The sequence below is a fragment of the Calliphora vicina genome, chromosome 3 (genome assembly GCF_958450345.1).
Source record: "Calliphora vicina chromosome 3, idCalVici1.1, whole genome shotgun sequence".
In the NCBI taxonomy this organism is placed as follows: Eukaryota; Metazoa; Arthropoda; class Insecta; order Diptera; family Calliphoridae; genus Calliphora; species Calliphora vicina.
This window is the reverse complement of record NC_088782.1, coordinates 49331880-49347350: the sequence shown is the minus strand read 5'-3', so window position 1 is coordinate 49347350 and position 15471 is coordinate 49331880. Positions and strand designations below refer to the sequence as shown.

Sequence of the window (15471 nt, the reverse complement as noted above, 5' to 3'; positions counted from 1 at the left end):
AAAATATTTCAATATTCTGTTCTCGTGATATGTGATTATCTGGATCAAATCTGGAATTTTCGAACTGCTGGTAATTCTAAAATATGCCTATAATTTGTAATCAAATAAATAATATCGATTGTTTAATAAGTTCGCTTTGGTTCGTTTAGTAAGCTGGCTCTCAATATGTCTAAAATATGTTAATTTCAGCATATAATGACAACGGCTTCAGAAAGCAACAAAACGGTTTCCTATCATTAGAGAATCACGTGATTTGTTCACTTATCCCTTGAGTATTTCTTGTGGGAAAAATATAAAAATCCATAATGGACTTTTGAAAAAATAGCAAAAGATCTAAAGGTTCATCGACACACTGTTTCAAAAGCCATTAAACAGTGGAAGGAGGTTTAAACATTGAAATAAAACCTGGATCAGGAAGAAAAAAAAGGAGTAACAGATATTGGTTAGGCAAAAGAAGTCGAACAACTCTTTCGAAGAGCACCGAACACTTCTATCAGAAAAGATGGTCGTAAAGTTAAATGCTATTAAAGTCGTATAAAGTTAAGGAACTTCCAGATCGCAATGCGGTAAAGAACTTAAGATCAATAGAACGAGTAATAAAATTTAGGTCAAATTTTAATAAAAAAAAAATTAAGCTGTTGTGTGATGGATGATTAATCTTATTTACTGGCAGACTTTTCACAACATCCGGGTCATGATTTGTATGTGGCTGATGATCGGGATAATGTTCAAGAACAATACCGCACAAAAAACACAAAATTCCGCAAGAAGTTTCTTGTGTGGCAAGCCATTTGCAGTTGTGACAAAAGAAGCCAATCATTTGTTACATCAGGCACGACAAACATAGGAATATATATTACGGAGTGTCTAAAAAACGGCCTTTACATTGCTTAAAACGGCACAGAGTGCCTTAATATTTCTGGCCCAGTATGGAAAAATATTCAAACAATAATGTCAATTTTGTACCAGGGAGACAAATGCCCAGAACTTCGGCTGTGGAAAGGTAGTGATTGGGCTCTTGTAAAAAAATAATTAAAGAAAACAGGGACATGTTCGATATTAAGCGTAAATAGACCACATCGCACAGTGGTATGAGAAAAAAAAAAGATGGAAATAAATCTGTAACTTCTAAACCCTTAGTCCGATTGACATGCGCACAGACGAAGTGTTGTCGAGTTTAAGTTTTGAATTTTGACCGCACGGGCCCACCGGGGGTGCGGCCAGTGTTCCCCAAAGTAGGACACCTCGGGTATGTTCAATCTTTAAAACGATCCTATTTCTTCGGCTGTGTTCCGATTTCACATATATAGAATCTCCTCGTCGAGCACTACAAAAAACCTCTATCTATTTTCTCTATTTTTCTTTTGTTGGACTAACAATAAATTTATGTATGAAATATAGAAAGAATTGTTTAAAAATCATGACTGAGTCCAAAGTTACATGCATTTGAATTTTAAAAATTTTAAAAAGGCGATTTTTCGCAATTTTTTTGGGAAAAAAGTACTATTATTCTTTTTAAGTTATCTAACAAATTTCTAAAATGATGTATAAAGAATTTGTACTTTTTAAAAAGCTAACATAACATCGAATGTTTTAAATTAAATAAAATTGAAAATTTTTAATACCGAGGGGACCATTCAAAGAACGCCTATTTTTTATGTAAAATTCAGCTTTAGTGCAAAAATTCTCAAATCGCATACTAGATATCAAAATATAGTAACCCGCTTTACATGGCCCAATATGTTCTTAATTATTTTGTATAGGGTTCCGATAACCCCGCCCCTGGTATGGATATTATAGCCTAAAAACTAAAAAATCCCATTTTTGAGATTTTTCAACACTTTTTTGGGAATTGCGGGATTCCTGATTACAAATTTAAAAATTGGTGTTCAGTTTTTCATTTTAAATCGAAAAATCTATATTACTGTAAAATGTTGTTAAAAAATATTCATAAATAAAAATTTTATTTCAAATTTGTCATATTTTTCAAAAAGTATTCCATGATTTTTTTAGTTGTAAAAAGTTATATGTATATATCTTTGAAAAGTAGACAAAATTCCCTATCCGTTGACATATATTATGTATATAATATATATATACCCTTCAGCAGACTCGCAAACCGCTTGTAGCTTGACCTTTAAACTATTAGATAACTTAAACAAAATTCCTTTGTTGTTCTTTTTATATCCTTCATCACGAGTGGTAAATTTGTCAATATAGACATAAATAATATATATGTCCACTCATGGTGAACTGTTTATAAAAAAAAACAAAGATATACTACTTTTAACACATTTAACATTTATTTTTCTCTATAAAAGTATTCACAAGTTATAGCAATGAATTAAACTCTATAAATATCTGCATGCATAGCGGCGCAGAAAACTTCATTAGGTTCTTTAAATTTAACTATTATGTGTACCTTGTATTCACCAGCGAATCGTGGATCGGGTACAAATACCGACATGTCTGTTACAACACTTAGTTTAATTGATTGCTGTAAATTGTTTAAATATATTATTAATTTATGAAGAAATTTTTGGTTCAGAGAATCACATAAAAAACTATATTTCAATTCAAATATTTATCATATGTATATTGAACTGATTTCAATTATTTCATAATTGTGCTCAAAAACAAAATTTTCTAATGTTTTCTACTGAATTTTGAGTTTTTAATTTGATAATTTTGATATTTGAATAAACAATTTTCGTTATTGGTTGAACTTTAATAAAAAAAAAAATGATTGGATATACAATTTTCGTAATTGAAAACTCATTTTAGTAATTTTGTGTGTTTCAATTACGAAAATTGTTTCAATTCAATTATCAAAATTATCAAATTTGAGCACATGAAACTTGATTAAATTATGAAATAATTGAAACCAGTTCAATATGTGATAAATATTTCAATTGAAACTGTTTAGGAAATAGTATTTTTCTGTGAATTGATTGATGATAAATTTGCACCAACCTAATAATATATGTATGTATTAGGGCGACCCACGAAAAATCGTATAGCAGAAACCCATTCTACGGAAAATTCTAAGAAATTTTCCCCAATGAACCATAGGTCTAAAATCAAATCCTATATTGCGCATTTCGTCTTTTGTCCAATGATATTGCAATAGTTTTTTATTGGATAAAAGACGAAATGCGCAAGATAGGATTTGATTTTAGACCTATGGTTTCTTGAGGAAACTTTGTTAGAATTGTCCGTAGATTGCGTTTCTGCAATACGATTTTTTACTTTTTGATCCTCCATACAAATCTCGGCCTAGTATGTATATAATACCATTATAACTAACTTACACCATTATAAAATGGACATTTTCGATGTTCCTCGGGTACGTCCTTTAGTATATTAGACCAAATTTCATTTCTATCAAATAAATAAGTACACGCATCCTCATGACCCATATTGTAAATGGTGCTGACCCAATTATCTCGCGTTTTCCGAAACGTTTGAATACTAACTGGATTCTATTTAAATAATACATAATTGGGGTATTCACATGGTCTGCTACTAGTCATATTGACATAATGTCCTAATATATGTTGTGTTTTAAACAAAAAAAAAGTATTATTTTATGACAAAACAATAAACATATTCCAAAAAGTCTAATTAGTTTAGAACTTTTTTGTTTGAAACACAACAAAAATTTGTTAAAACTATCATAATATATTAGGACATTATGACAATATGACCAAATAGTAGACCGTGTGAATACCCCAAATATGTAATTGCAAAATACATTCTTACTTTTGACAATCCCGCGTCTCGAATAGTTTTAATCTCTCCATTAAGATAGACTGATCCATTCGCTAAGGTTTCAGTTTTCAAATTGGAAATGTCTAGATAATCATCGATATAAGTAGAGTCATCTCCATCACACGGGGAAAATATTTGTTCGTCTTTCATTACAATTTCGTATTTGAAGGCGAGCTGTAATTTAAAATTATTGTTTATTGAGACAATTTTTTAAGAATTTCAATACACTCACAGTTGTTGTTATAAATATTTGGGAGATCACGACACCTTTCAAAATTTCGTTCAGAATCATTTTGAAATTTAACACCTAATGTTATTTGAATTCACGTATTTATATGTTGATTGTGGAGCAATTAACATATAATTAAACATTTTTTTTAACATCAAAATTTAAATTTTTTAGCATTTGTTTATGAAATTTGATAATTATAACAATATTTAACGAGTAGTTGTGAATATTAATTATAAGTTGTGTTTTGTGCAATACATATTCTGACATGTTTTAATAGTTTCGTAATGAAATCAGATAGGTTCCCATAAAATCATGTATTATGTAAAAAAAAACAAAAACAAACAGTTTTTTGAGCAATTGGCACATAAAATAAATATATTTTAAATTAGCACAAAATGTATAATTTTGAAAATTGTTTATTATTATTAATTAATTTACTATGGTTTTTTCTTAAATTTATGAAAATTTATTTTATTTAAAACATTTAAGTTTCCATTATTTTATTTTTTATCTTTTAAATTTTCCATTTTTTTATTTATTTATAATTTTATTTTAATTTTCTTTCTTTTTTTAGAAAAAACGAAATAAGAAAAACTGAAAATCTGAAAATTTTACTTGAAAACTTTTGCAAAATTCTAATGAAACTTAATAATTTTAACTAACTAATTAAAACCAAAAACTAAACAACTAATTAAACGTTTATGGACTAAACTACTAATCAAGATTTAAAATCCGCTACTAAAACAAATCAATTTGAATTTACTAAAAGAAGCCAATAATAATATTTAATTAAAAATATGTTAAAACTAATTGAAAATATTTTTACTTATAATTTTTGTGTTAATAGCTATGCCCGAGAATATGCTGATCCTTATTTAGGACATGGTATTGGACCTGTTCCCGGCTATGGGGTAAGTTTTTGATTTGAATTATAATTAATTATATTTTTCAAATAACTTATTTATTTTATTTCAATTTAGGCTACCATGTATCGTGGAGGATTCAATCGTTTTACGCCATATTAATTTTTCATTGAAAATTGAAAACACAACATTTATTATCAAAATACTCATCAATTTTATTGAAACAAAAAAATAATAATAACAAACATGCTAAGTTTTCAATACTCATCATCAACACACCAGGGGTTTGCAAAACATAAACCATAACAACAACAAATTTCAATAAATAATGCTCAATACAAAATAATTTAAAAGAAATGATAAAATACTCATTTAAAAAAAAAGAAGTAAAATTTAAAAATTTTTATAAAAAATACACATGGAAAATGGAAAACAAAAACACACGTTTAAAGTGCGTTGTTGAATTAAGCAAACAAACAAAAGAAAAAAACAAAAGAAGTCTCAACAAATTTTAGTAAGATTTATTAAATGAAATTACAAATATATTTAGATTACAAAACAGATTTAAAATACAAGTAGTTTTGTTCAAATTCAATGTCGTCCAGCAAATTTAAAAACAGAAAAAAACAAGAAACTTGCAAACAAAAACAATTTCTAGTAATAATTTTAAATTTAAAACAACCAAAAACAATCCTTAATTATTTAAAACAACAATTAAAAACAAAACTTTATACCAAAATTTCCAGGGCTTCTTCTCTTAACTAAATGAAACACATGTAGACAACATACTTTTCCTTCCCCTTTAATTATATTTTCTTTTTTTGGGAAAATTAAAACAAAAAAATAAACAAATATTCAATTAAATACATTTTTTTTAAATAAATAGTTTGTTGTAGTTAAAAATTTATTAGAAAAAAGAAAGAACACACACCACACTCTTACACAAACTCAAAAAGAAAATTCATTTGTTTAAAAATTAACAAAAAAAACATTAAATAATATATGCAGTTATATGTTTATAAACATATAAAAAAATATATATTTTATTTGTTTGAAATAAATTTATGTATAAATACAAAATGGCAGCCCTTATTTTTATAAAACATTTATTTCATAATATTATTGTAAACAAAAAAATCTATATTTTTTACAAAAAAAAAATCAATTTCCTTTAATTTGGCAACTATTTACAAAATACTCATTATTTTATGTTATTTCTTTATTATTATTATTACAACTACAATTAAAATTTAACATCAAAAACTTTTGTTGTATTTATTAAGAGATTTTTTTTTAAAAGTTATTTTTTCATTATTTACTCAAATTATCGCAAACAAAAAATACTCATATATTTGTTAATAATTGTATAAAAAAAACTCATGGTTTAATAAATTTTATTAAATTTTTTTCTTTAATTTTTAATGTAATTTAAACACTGTTTAAACAACTTATTAAAACAGTGTAACAGTTGTAATTTAAATAAAAATTGTTAAATTTTAAGAATTTTAAATGTATGTTTGTATTAACACTAAAACTACCAGCTAAACAATAGCAAATTTAAAATCAATTTAAATAACCACAACAATTTTAAAGTTTTGAATTTCTAGTGGTTGCTCAAAATTACACATTAGAGTAATAAATAGTTGATAATTTAAAAGTTAAATTAAAGTGGCTCGGAAGAGGTCAATATAAATAGAAAGGATTGACCTTTTGTATTTATATTGCAGTTGTCGAAGTCTTAGAAAATTGAATATTAGAGAGCCTCACGAAATCCTCACAAATTTCTATAAAAAAATATTTTAAATATTTTAATTTTTCTCTTAATGATCCAAGAAAAACATTCTGTCAGCAGAGATATTCATAACAAGATGCTGGATTAAAAGACCACATTATAAAAATGCACAGAACACACATTTGGAAATCCATAAGCACATTTATGTATCTTTGCTTCTTTCCACAACTTCCTGAGGTTCCCCAAAGATTTAGCTATTTTCAGAAATCCTCATGAATTTCTAAAAAAGTGAGTTTGGTTTATTGTTTTTTGTATTTTTTGAGTGATTTTTGTAGTATCTTCTTTTCACCCAGGAAATACGTTTGAACCTTTAAAAACCGCCAGTTTCATTCAATATGTATTAGATTGAATTAACAAAAATTTAAATAAATTTTATTACGAATTAATTCAACAAGAAAGAATTTGTTATGTTGGATATAGTTTTATGAAATAATTTGCTGAAAGCTTTAATTCTAAATTATGATTTCATTGAATTAAATTGAATTAATAAATTTGAAGCTCGTCTTTAGTGGCTGTAAAACCAGCTGACAGTCGATACAATATTCTAATAAATACATAGTTAGATCATTAAAGATGATCAGGGTATTTCGATTGAATTAAAATAAACATATGAATCTCTATTTCGCCAGTATGCAATGAATGCCCATAGACTTATTCAGATTACTAATGGAAAGTTTCATAGAGAAATATACATAGAGACGATATACTCTGTTTATATACAACAAATCTATATGTTGTTGTTGTTGCAAGATTTAGTTTTTTGACAATTACGTCTCGTCTCTATGTTACCCTATGGACAGTTTCTTTGAAAACCGATGTAAATCGATTTCAATGTATTATGGATATAAGTGGAACTAATCTCCCAGGTTCACTGTTCAAAATAAAGTAACGCATCAGAGCATTCCAATAAACTCTGATCCAGTTCATAACCTTTTTTTAGACTGGAAATTATAGTTAATTTTGGGAGGACATGTCGCGTACCACAGATCACCCTAATTTGGTACAACAATTTGACGATATTTACAATGGTATAAATTTGTGGTATTGTAAAAAAGACATTAACATAAATCTTTTTATATTCTATGAAAGCAAAAATGTTGCGCAATTTAATAATTCTAATTAAGTAGGCTTTGTGAACACAAATTTAATTATCATTTCGCGATTGGAGGCTGTACACCAATAACTGTACTACCTGAGAAGCCTATTATTCGAATAAAACTGGTTGGATAAATCCTCATAAATAGACACGTCTGTTAAGGATCATTAATGGATTTATTGAACTTCAAATAATTAGCTTTATTGCTAAAGAGGATTGTGTTTAAACTTCTTTATTTATTATTTTTAAAACAATGAGCAACAATAACACCTCTAAATTGACAGCTAACACGATATTATAAATTCCAATTTTAGTTGTTCTTTTTCCAATTTAAAATCCAAATTTGCATTCACTAGATCATTTCTAAACTCCAGTTGTTGTGTTTTGAAATATATAAAAAATTTTTTTCTTTAAAATGTTAATCGTATATTTAAAACTTTTTGAAAGTACTCGTTCATTGCTACATTTATTGTTTTATATTTTTGTTATTAAATTGGTTGTTTTAGTGTTAATAAATAATTGAATACACAAATTATTGTAATATTTTTAGTTTTTTTGCTAAAATGTATGTTCCTGTTATAATTGCAATCTTTTTTTATATTATATTTTATATTACATATAAATATTCTTTAATATTGGCAGCTAAATTTTTAAATTTAATAAAAATTATTTATAAAATAAAAATAATTTTGAAAAAATTTATAAAAATAAACTTTATAAAATAAAAAGTAAAATGAGAAATTAGTGAAAAAACGTAGACATATCCTTGATATATACAATAAAATTTAAAAAAAAGCTAAACAAATAAAAGCTATTTGAATTCTTTATAAATATATATATTTAAAAACTAAATAAAACTTTTAATTTTGGTATAAATAAAAAATAATATAATATTTTTCCAAAGAATTTATTCAAAAAAGCAATTTACTATTTTAACAAGAACATTTTTCCTCACTCTATTTGATAAAAACACAAGAAAAGAAAATCGAAATTACAAAAAAAATATATAAATAAAAAAATAAATGTATGAGTGTGTTCAAAGTATAAAAATAAAAGAAAATATTAATTTTATAAGACAGCTACTTTAAACAAAAATAATACAAAATATAATTATTATAATATTAAAACAGAAAAATGCTCAAATAAAACTTATTTTAGATTTATGAAAAAAGCCATAAAATATTATAAATATTACTATAAAAAAAAGCAAACACAACAAAATCTCTCTCTTAAACTAAAAAATTTAACAAATTATTATAAAAAAAAATATTTCTCTAAGTGTGTTAAAACTATTTTAAATTTTTTTGTTTTATTTTTAATTGTGTATGAATGTATTGCGTGTTTAAATGTGCAATTGTTTAGATGTATATATTAAACGTTAATTTGAAAATAACCCTAAAAACAAAATACATAGTAATTAACAAAATCTAGCACTTTTTAACTGACAAATTCAACACTTTTTATGACAAGAAAAAAAACTCAATAATTACCCAATTATTTATGTAATTTGAAAAAGAAATTGAGTTAAGTAATGTTTAAAAAATCTAAATTTAACTTAAATCAAAAAAAAATATATGCTTGAGATAGTTTCTTTTTTGTAAGAAATTTAAAAAAAAATTGCTGAATTTACAAAGAAAACTAAATAAATTAATAATTTTATTCTATAAAGTTAAAATTTAAAACACGCAACACAAAAATGGTAAATGAAAAGCACAAATATTGAATAATCAATCAATTTCAAAAAAGCCAACTTATTAAGACATTAGGTTTTAACATATTGAAAAATGTTTAATACTCTTATTAACAATTCCATACAATCTGCAGATTTTGATCCAACTTCAAAAGATTTTAATAAAAAAAATCATTTAGTATGATTTTTTTTAGAATATTTTTACGAACCTATCAAAGTTTTGAGGTTACGAAAGTTGATTCGTTACAAAACATTTTAGCAAATACCATGTTTAAACATTGAAAATATAAATCTTGTGGATCCTAAAAAAATTAGAAGCTATTTTTAGTTGCAAATTTTCGTTCAAAACTCATAGCAGTTGGAATCAACTGTTCAGGACAGCATCCAATTAAAATTAGGGTTTATTAATTTATCTTAAACTATTGCTGATATATATAAATATCAAATGTAAACTAATCGAAAATAGTTGTGCTAATAAAACTTATATTAGACACCTATTATTGCAAAATATAACAAAATGCTATATATTTCAGATTTTTTTCGAAACATGTTTAACGATTACTTAGATTTATAGGTTTAAATCAGAAATAGTCAGATCTAGTATGAAAAACAACTAAATATATTGAAACTTTGAGCAGGAGAACAAATTTCTGTGAAATCTGTAAATTCCGGAAGTACTGGAACATTTATTTTAAAAAGATTCTAATTTTTTAAACTTTAGCGTTATTAGGATGAATCTCATCATCTTATTGGACAAATTTTAGATCTTAGGACAATGAATAAACAATTTTTATTGAAAAACATTTCCCAGCCTCACAACAATTGTGATTAAAAAAAGCAAATAAACCTATTTTATATAGAAATTGATTGATTATTTAAATTTCTTCCCTTAATTTTACTTTATTGTAAATCTTTCCTCTAAACATTGCTCAAATTATTATAAATTTAGATGAACAAAGAAAAAACAAAACAATTAAATGCTCATATTTGTAAATTTAGTATTAAATCTAAAAAAATAAACGTCCTCTTCTTCCTGTTACAAATTAAAAACAAAGAAATTATTTTAAAATAAAATGAATATATATTTAAAACAAAATACTCACACCACAAACAACCAAACACACACACATAAAGAAATATTTTATTTCGAATTTATTTTTTACAAACAAAAAAAATGTTAAGTATTTTTTTTAATTTTAAAGTTTAACAAAACATAAAGCCAAAGTTTATTTTTAATTATAATAACACAAAAAATAAATAAATAAATAAATAATAATTTTTTTTATAATTTTTAATTACTATTATTATAATTTCCAATTATTTCCTTATTTTCAACATAATTTTAATCTATATTTTTTTTTATTAAAAAAAATTAAAAATAAATAAAAAACCAACAAAAAAATATATAAATTTAGTTTTTAAACACTAAAGTAGTTTTTAAATTCAGTAATAAATAATACAATTAAAAAAAAAACAAACAAAAAATTATGAAAAAAAAACAAGAAAACAAACAAAACAAATCAAACCCATCAATTGCCAAATTAATTGTAGCTTTTATCAATTAAAAAATAATAAAAATAAACAAATACAATTTTATATTTAAAAGAAGAAAAAAAACGTAAAAATTAACAAACAATAAAACATCTATAATTATTATACATTATTAATTATATTATACATACAATAACAAAAATTATTGAACAAGAAAAAACAAACATAAAATGTAGTTTGTAAATTTATAATTTTAATTACAAATTGTTTTCTTTAACAAAAAGTTTTTTTAAACTATTATTGACTTTTTGCTTAAATATTTTTCTCTCTCTTATACATACAATATAATTTAAAAATTTGTTTTATGAGTTTTAATCTGATGAAGAAAAAAAATAAAATACAAAAAAAAACAATTTGAAATTCAACTGCTTTTATTTTATTAGTTTTATTAAAAATTTATTGAATATCTTGCACTACAGTTGTTTAATTATGGAAATTTATTCGAATTATAACAATCACACAGACACTAGAAAGGCATTTCTAGCAAATTTGGGTTTTTTCTTATTAAAAATGAAGTAAGGTCTTAGGATGTTCAGACACTTTCTTTTTGCAATGAGGATTATATCATGCATACTTACATTATTAGGAATATAGTATGTATGTTTGTTTGAATTAACACTAGGAACTTCAAACTTTCACTAATTTTCAGAATCCATATCGTTATATAGATATGAGTTCACCACGTATCTGGACAATTTCTACAATTTTAGGGTTTTTAATATTTTTTTGAACTTTTCGGGAAATTTCGGCAATTCTTTTAAAGTTACAGTATTATTTCCTCAAAGATGAAACGATTATATCCATAGATTTTTTCGATACTAGCAACAGAAAATCAGTTGACATAGAAGAATTACAATTTAAAGAATTTAATTTTTGTCACCCCAAATTTAATCATGATTACAGAAACAAATTTAGATTTTTAAATTGGAAAATTAATATTTCTTTAAAACAAATTTTAATTAAGCTCTTAAAAATTTGATACGAAAAAGTTTTCTTTTAAAACAAATTACACAGTTTTTTCTTGATTTAATGCCTGTTTCACGATGTCGAATGAAAAATGAGTCGAACAAATTTGTATGAAAACTATTCGAAAGAATTTTAAAACTGTGTGTTTTTCACACAAATTTTTTCTAATGATTTTTCTTTCGACATCGTGAAACAGGCATTTAACTTAGCAGGACCTTTTTAATTTTTACCGATTATGTATTTATAAAAATTTACTTTGTTCCAATTTTGTATTAAAAATTTCTCAGAAATTTACGGGTATGAACAGAAATTTCAGGAATTTCTTTATAAAATTTGTTCTTAAAATTACTAATGCTGTAACAGATATGCACAGATAAAACAGATTCAACATAATTTGTACTAATTCCGACTGTAAACCACCCGAACATCTTTGACAGCCTTGTTACCTCAGCTTTTGCCACTGCAATCACACACAAATTGCATGGGGCGTGGATAAAGAAACCTTGAAACAAGACGATTGGTAGGTCAGTGATCAATTACGCTGCTCCAGCTTGCAAAGTAGAAACAAGGACAGATTGCAAATTAGAAACAAAGTTATCAAAGCGCTAGTTGACAATACGTGGGACATGGATAAAGAAAACTTGCTGGCTACCTACAAGATGATTGGTCGGTTGGTGTTCAATTCGTTCAGTGATACCCAGTGGAGAAATATTCAAAGCAGCCAAAATGCTGCCTAAGGACCGTCACAGGCTGCTTTAACATAACTTCGGAAAAACATATACAAGAGAAAGCGAAAGTTCTCCCAGTAATGAAACACAATGTCATCGGAGGAATCATCCTAGCTTCAACATTACAAAATTGGAGTCTCCCCGAGGCATATCGGGAAGGACTTTCGAGTATACGAGGATAACATGCGCAAGATCCATTGAATCGTAACTCGTATATGGCAGCTTTTAACGATATTCAGCGAGATACCATCCACACCGCGGTTGTATATACCTCATGAAGGTCGTACTTGGAGGTCGCCTACCTGTCTCAGAAAACAAGAGTAGTTCTGGCACAATTTAGGGCGGGGTGGAGCAACAGGATACCCTACTTGTGGTCGGGATTATAAAAACACTTTCTTTCTCTGTCGTAATCTGACCAGCAATTGATTATGATATTGTTTTCTTATTTTATAACTTGTATGAAAATAGTTTTATAACCGATTATGTTAGCCCCCTATGAGTGCCAACCACTGATCCGTTTATCCATTTATTAGTTGATAAGAGCTCTGCTGTCGTCGAAATATCTTCCATGGGGAAAAACTTCCTATTGATGTCGCTGAGTTGACAATTTTTGCGTGAGTGAGATTCGCTCGTTCCGGAGCGAATATCCAATTGCCATTAGAACGCACATTATGTAGACATGCTTTTATGAGACAAGGGAACATTTTCCTGATCGTACGATAAGTTTTTTATTTTCTCTAAGTGATGCTTAAAGCTCCAAATGCAGAAGATTCATACAAGAAAAAATATTAAACCCAAATATGTATACCAATAACAAGTACATACATTATTCAAAATATTCCAAAAACTCGTGAATGTTCACGGCAGTCACACAATTCTATCCGATCGAAAGTGGAATTATTTTAGTATTTTGCTTTTTCACAAAGAGAAAAAGTAAAATTTTTGGAATAAAAAAAACAAAAATTTTATTATTGGAGTTTCTTCCTGTTTTTTAATTAACTTCTTTATTTAATAAGCAAAACAATGCAATTCAAAATTAAAAAAAATAAAATAAATAGAAATTGAAGCCATTCCGATACAAATAGTGACAGGTTTGTATATAACCAAAATTATTTATTTGTATCCAATTATATTTTTGTATGCAATTATATTTTAAAGCCGAAGACATTTTTTAGATTTTTATCGAAGTCTACATTCTTAAAATTGAATAATTTGTTCTAAGATGCAATTCCCGGGATACCGGGAAACTTCGAAATGTATCCCGATTTCCCGGGAAATGTAAAAGTGCGGGAAAAGAAAAACTCTAGTCAATATATATCGAATACTGCATATATCAAAACTGTTGGCATATATATTATTATATGCAGTTATATGTTATTTGCTGAAGGTTGCGGATTCGATTATATAGGTGCATACATTAGGAACATTAGGAAATATATCATCGCAATAACAATTCAACATATGACCAATTGTCATTTCGAAACTATGTCATATACGATTCTAAAATTATCTAAAATATTTATATTTTGTTGAGTATTTTAAGATATTTTAACTCAACTTTGCTGAATGAAATGCTTTTCAAGAAAAAATCTTATATATTTATAAAATGAAAAATAATAAATCCACCGTTAAAGTATATGCAACAAAACAAAATATTGAAAAAAGTCCATATTTAAAATATTACTTTAAAATAAAATTTTTACAAATTGATACGGGATTTATTTTTAAATAAAATGAAAATCAAAAATATTAAATAATAATAATAAGAAATAACACAAAAAAGGGAAAAATAAAAAATGTTTTAGTTTTTATATGCAATTACATAATTAAATTTACTTACACAGTTTTATTTAAAGATACATACCTACATATATATTCATTTGTTTTATCTTTTATAAAAATTTCTTCCTTTACATAATTTTCCATAAAATACGTATCAATGTAGTTTATAAACAATTAAATTAATAATTATTATAATATAAAGATGTAATATGTGCCAAAACAAAAAAACTAAATTAAATATAAATAAATATGTAATTTTCATATGTTTAAAACTTAATTGAGTTCACAACTCCAAAAACAAAGAAAAAAATCAAATATACATATAGAAAAATTTTAAAAAAACATCCAAAAAAGTAATAAAAAAAAGATAAATATTTTAGCACAAAGTAAAACAAAAGACATAAAGAACAAGATCAAATTATATCTTCCTTGCAAAAACATAAAAACAGAACAAAAAAACAAAAATATACATAATATATGCTAAAAAAAAAAATAATTAATTTAAAAATATATATACATACATAAATTATAATTTATATGAGTTGAAATTTTAATTAAATATCTTCAAAAAAAAGTAACAAACAAAGAAAATACATGAACCAGAACAATCACAGTCCTGTTTGAATTTATTCATTACAATGTTTATTTCAATCCCCCAAAATTTATTAAACAACAATTAAATTCTATGTATAAATAAGTCCAAACCAAAAGAACAGAGGACAGCAAGTAGTAGGAAGATGATTTAGAGATACTATATTGGTTAAAATATCAACAACAAAAACAATATTATATTATTAATTTAAATTTTGTTCTTTCCATTTGTAAGGTTGTGAACTGTGAAAAATTACAAGAAAACATGAAAAAAAAATAAAATTAACACAAAAAAACATAAAATTTATGAACACAGCGGAAAAAAACAATAAAAATCATAAAAAATAAATAAATGAATTTTAACTTAATGGAATATTATAAAATCCGTAAGTATTAAGGTAATCAATAG

General features: G+C 25.2%; 1 protein-coding gene across 8 annotated transcripts in view; it reads left to right on the top strand.

The window, feature by feature from the left end:
* The window catches only part of Rbfox1 (RNA-binding Fox protein 1), a 512165-nt gene extending 506665 nt beyond the window's left edge, over positions 1-5500 (top strand). For all 8 annotated transcript variants that reach the window (XM_065503146.1, XM_065503152.1, XM_065503154.1 and 5 more), the window contains 2 exons: positions 4851-4914; positions 4984-5500. In XM_065503146.1, the coding sequence (XP_065359218.1) occupies positions 4851-4914; positions 4984-5028 (109 nt within the window). In that variant the 3' untranslated portion in view covers positions 5029-5500. The remainder of the gene's footprint in view (positions 1-4850; positions 4915-4983) is intronic.
* The last annotated feature ends 9971 nt before the right edge of the window (positions 5501-15471 follow it).